The sequence below is a fragment of the Alligator sinensis genome, unplaced genomic scaffold, assembly GCF_000455745.1.
Source record: "Alligator sinensis unplaced genomic scaffold, ASM45574v1 scaffold191_1, whole genome shotgun sequence".
In the NCBI taxonomy this organism is placed as follows: domain Eukaryota; kingdom Metazoa; phylum Chordata; order Crocodylia; family Alligatoridae; genus Alligator; species Alligator sinensis.
Window position 1 is genome coordinate 295150 of NW_005842282.1, and position 5552 is coordinate 300701.

A 5552-nucleotide genomic window follows, 5' to 3' on the forward strand; every position below is an offset into this window, starting at 1 on the left:
TTGCAGCCTCTCTCTCCCTTCAAGTGTGTCCACCTTGCCCCACATCTTAGTGTCATCAGCAAACTTGGACAGCGTGCTTTCCACCCCCTCGTCCAAGTCGCTGATGAAGATGTTAAATAGTGCGGGCCCGAGGACTGAGCCCTGGGGTACCCCACTGCTCACATCTCACCAGGTTGAGTACAACCCGTCCACCGCTACTGTCTGGTTGCGCCCCATCAGCCAATTTTTTTACCCATCCAACTGTGTAGGCATCATTGCCACAGTTGCTTAATTTATTGATGAGGATGGGGTGAGAGACAGTGTCAAAGGCCTTAAAGTCTAGAAAGACTATGTCCCTGGCAACACCATCATCCAAGGATTTAGTTACTTGGTCATAAAAGGCAATCAGGTTGGTCAGGCAGGACCTGCCTTTGATGAACCCATGCTGATTGCCCCTGAGCATGATCTCCCCTGCAGGCCCCCCATGGATATGCTCCTTGATGATTCTCTCCAAGATCTTCCTGAGCACTGAGGTGAGGCTTACAGGCCTTTAGTTACTTGGGTCCTCCTTCTTCCCTTTCTTGAAAATGGGGACCACATTAGCCAGTTTCCAATCCTCCGGCACCTGGCCAGATGACCACGAATGCTCATACAGCCGGGCCAAGGGCTCTGCGATGACCCCTGCCAGCTCCCTCAACACCCTTGGGTGGAGGGCATCTGAACCACATTTGAACCACAGACATTTGTTCAAGCCATAAAATAATTTTAGTTTTGCATCATAGATCAATAGACTCAAGGGCTAGGAACAGATATTGCATTTGTCCTGGGACAAATGGTGCCTGCATTTGTCCTGCAACACAAAAGTGCCGGGATTGGTGTATGTATACATTGTCCTTTCAGTTGGGGTTTAGTGGACAGCTAAATGCATTGCCACTTTTCTGCCATTTATGCAATGAGACAGCCATTCAAATACATTTTGCACTGTCCTGGGACAAACTATTAGAATTTCTTATCCTGAAGTGTCCTTATGAGGCTCACTGTAATCTGTATTCTCCTTGGTGAAACTGAATAGCAATTTTTAATGTAGAAAAGATTACATTCCTCTTTTAAATGGAAATGTGAAAGCACCTGAGGTTTTAATGTTTATATACAAACACCTTTGTGATTGTTCTAAGGGCATTATTAATTTAAAAGAGTTATGCTACTTAGTATCTTTAGAACTATGGACCATATTGTCATGCTGACAGTCAGATCATTTAAACAGGTCTATTTTAGGAACTTATTTAATTTTCTTAATTTGAGTAATTTTGTTTTAATTATAAATAAATAGTAAATAATTTATTTTCAGCAATGGAAAGTAAATTGGAGCTATTCATCTTATTTTGGCATATTGTGAACTGTTGTTCATTTTGTTTCAGCTGTTATTGCTGGTGGAGTTATTGGGTTTCTCTTTGCAATCTTCCTCATCTTGCTGTTGGTATACCGCATGAGGAAGAAGGATGAAGGCAGCTACGACCTCGGTGAACGTAAACCATCCAGTGCTGCCTATCAAAAGGCACCTACTAAGGAATTTTATGCATAAAATTCCTATTTAGTGTCTCTATTTATGAGATCACTGAACTTTTTTAAATAAAGCTTTTGCATAGAATAATGAAGATCTTTTTCATTAAAGAGCCATTATGGCACCTTTATGATAAAAATCCCATTGTATTTAAAACTTTTCATGTATTCCTTTAAAAATGCAAAGTTAAGACTTAACATTTGCAGTGTTCTGTGAATAACAGTGGCAAAGCATTACTTTATAAAACCATTGATGTTCACTGAATCATTTTTAAAACTTTATGCATAAATATAAGATGATGAAAATGATTGTTTTATCCTATGGCTCAATGAAAGTTGTTTAATTTTTGTCAGCATGTCTCGGATTGATCTTACAAGTTAGTTTTTATTTCGTTAATTTATCTGTTTCCAAAAAAATATGCCTTTTTGTAGTTGTTATGGTGCAATTTGTCTTCAGATAATTCAGATAACGGTACCTTATAGTGTAAGTGTAATTTTTCAGCTAAGTAAACTTTAACCTCCACTTTGTATAAATTTAAGTGTCAGAATATCAATTTTACACTTTGCATTGTTTCTCAATGTACCTGTAGCTTCTGTGAGATTTGTAACAGCAAATTAATGTGTAAAATTGGAATATAATTACAAACTGTTTAGTCGTATCCTTACTAAACAAATCTTCTTTAAGGAAGATTTGGAGTAAGCTACTGACAAATCTAAGCAAACCCAAAGACTCTTAACAGTATTCTGAGAAATTGCTGCAGATTTCTATGGCCACTGTATTTGTTAATTTCTTGCAATTGAAGGTACAAGTAGGGGTTTAAATTTTTGTTCTTAAAAATGCATTTAAGTTGTAAACGTCCTTTAAAGCCTTTGAAGTGCCTATGATTATATGTAACTTGTCGCAGACTGGTGTTAATGAGTATATAACAGTAAAAGAAAATGTTGGTATTTTATAAGCACAGACAATTCTAATGGTAACTTTTGTAGTCTTACATGGATAGACATAAATTGTAATTTGGGAACATAAACACTACTGAATAAATCATGTGGCCTAATACTGAAAATTTCATTGTGATATACTTTTGTATGTTTTTCATTTTATGTCTTTTTGGTTATGTTTAATGTCACAAATTATGATTCCTTAGATCTTGGAAAATACTGTTGGGACCCAAAGACCAAAAAAAGCTTATTGATGAGGCTGATGCTTGGAACAGTTTTATTGCAAAAGTGACAGGGAAACCCGTAATATTTTATTGTCTGGGAGCAAGCTTAGCATCTGGCGTATGAATTATGAGTGTTTCAACCTTTGTATTATACTTAACGGCGGTATTGACACAGACATGTACTTTATGCAAAAGTTACTTTCAGTACTGTAAAATTTAGAGGAGTGCACAATTTCATTTATTATGTATATCGGTTCTTTATTCATTGTTTTACTATAACTTTTGGAGAAACTTGTTTTGATTCTACTATGACACCAGCAAGAATTGAGATAAACCCTGATGAAGGGTTTTTAAACCTAAAAGCTTGCTAAGAACATTTTTTCCAACTATTTAAGTTGGTCTAATAAAAGAGATCAGATTCATCCAAAGAACCTTGTCTGCCTTGGGATAATGGAATATTTTTATAAGAGAAGGCAGAAATATTCCAACTAGAAGAGAATTGTAGTTGCCTTTGGGTTACAATTCAGATAGCTTGTGGAGACTAAAGTGGTATGCCTGCCTAAGTTATGCTTTTAACAAACAAGCAGCTTTGTCTTCAGGACTATTAATTTCCTCTTTTCCAATTTCTTAAGTTCCAAAATAGTTCAGGGAGAAGATTTAATTATACTATTTCTCATAGATATGTATCAATTGGTTTTAAATAAAACTCCCAGTTCAAAAAAAAGAAAAGAAAAACAGCATAACCTGTATCTGTTGTTGCCCCGAATTCAGTGGTCATTTAGGAAAAATTAAAGGTATCCTGTGCCATGATATTTTAATATATTGCTTTTTCATTATTTACTTGTATTGGCATTTTTTTTCAAAGCAATACATGTTCAACAGTTAAAAACAGGGTAAGAGTTTAGCAGGTCTATGTTATTGTGCAATATTTAGTGAAATTCAATTAGTAAAATAACTGCTTGGAATAACTGTGCCAAGAAAGGAATATTGCTGGCAAATGCTGTGCCACTGCTGTAAAATAAAGCATTTGTTAAAGTGCCAAAATAAAGTCTACCATGCCTAAACTAATATTTCATTTGTAAAGTCTGACATCCAGTCTTCTTGAAGCCCATGTTACTTATGGTAGATGGAGTTTTCTTCAAGGTGCAATAAATACTACTGTAGTTATAGCTATAAACATTAGACATAGGACAAGTTGTCTACTTTTTTTCATAAACAGATCAACATTAAAGTGCTTTTAAATGACCTTTTCGCTTCTGATTTTTTCAGGCCCTTTACTTACAATTGCTACATAATGCTTTATTAACAAACATAATACTTTAGTAACAAATAAAAACATATTTGATAATTACTTTACACCAACTATTCATTATTATGTATGTTATTTACTGAATTTGTTTACTAATAGCAGCAACAATTATGTTTATGGTCTTCTTTGAGCTATTTCCTTTCTTTTAGACATTTGCCACTTCTCATATCACCTATAATATGTAGAGGAATTTGATACTCTTTATTGATTCTTCCCCACCCCAATCTTCCAAACCCTCCCTGCCCCTGAAATTTGGAATTAATCTGTACAAATGAAAGTAACAACATTTACTGCTGTTACTCACATTTTGACTTGTTTTCCTTTCCAGTGAAAGCATCTAACAGAATACTATTGAAACAAAATTTTAATAATAAAGCTACCATCTTAATTTACAAACATCACTTCAGTTTTCATTCAGTCTACAGCTTAGGCTTCTGCAGGCATCTGTTTTCTAGCAGTGCTGTTAAAAGGAAAATTGGTAGCTATATATCATTTCATTCTTTCCTTGCACTGAAATTTCCTAGCTGTACTTGGTCTTCAGTTTGCTGCCCTTTGTGTTCTCATCTTCTTGAAAGTGTTCTAGCCTTGGAGGCAGCACTCTGACTACAAATACATGTTCCTTGGCAGCTGCTAGATTCAAATGCCAAGCCATGGAATGCTTTCCCCTCCCCACCTCCCTGTCCAGCAGTGGCATCTATATCTGTGTGGGTTGGCTGTTTCTAAAGCTTCTTGGCTGATCTCCATTGATACTGTTCCAGCAACTGCAAAACTCCTTAGATTCTGATATGCCATTGCTTTGAAACTTATAAGTTATACTTGTCTTAAATACAGTTTTTTAATTTGATTCATTCTTGATTATAAACAGATACTTTGCCTTTATATTTTGCAAATTAAATGCATGTAAAAACTGAAGTCCATATTCAAAATATCTTGCGTGTTCATCTTTCATGGAAGACTCTTGATATTTGAGTTCTGCTTCTCCACGTCACAAATTAGTTGTAGCATATTACAGTTCTTTGCATCTTTTTCTTCTTTTAGAAGAAATCATTAAATTTTAGTGTAATTGGATAAACAAGAACATGTAATGTGCTTTGGTGTTATAAGAAGACAAACTTAGGGCCTTGTTGTACATTAATTTTAAGCAGCTCCTGGAGCTCTTAACCCAGGGGTGGGAAAAATGGCGGATCTAGCCAGCATCTGGACTCCATGTCCCAGCCACCCCTGCCTGCATGGCTGTGGCCAGTCTCCATGGCACCTGCACTGTGAAAGCTCAAGGCTGGGGTTGCCATAGAGACCAGCCTCAGCCACACTGGCAGGGTGCATGGCAGAGCAGGGGGCTGCTCCGGAGCCACTGGGATCTTGTGATGGGGCAGCTTGCTCCAGAGCCAGGTGAGAGCCCCGACCTGCAGCCTGCTCGCTCTGGGCAGGAGTGCGCAGGCAGGGATTGCAACTTTGCCCCTGCTCCAGAGCAGGCTGTCACCGCTGTAAGGAGTTGGGTCAGAGCTGCTACCTTTGCCTGTGCACCCCTGCCCACAGCGTGC

At 37.3% G+C, this 5552-nt stretch overlaps 1 protein-coding gene across 1 annotated transcript in view; it reads left to right on the plus strand.

The window, feature by feature from the left end:
* Nucleotides 1-3948, plus strand: part of SDC2 (syndecan 2) — a 58578-nt gene extending 54630 nt beyond the window's left edge. Inside the window, exon 5 of the mRNA XM_006028001.1 lies at nucleotides 1398-3948. Coding sequence (XP_006028063.1) covers nucleotides 1398-1561 — 164 coding nt within the window. The 3' untranslated portion in view covers nucleotides 1562-3948. The remainder of the gene's footprint in view (nucleotides 1-1397) is intronic.
* Nucleotides 3949-5552: the final 1604 nt, after the last annotated feature.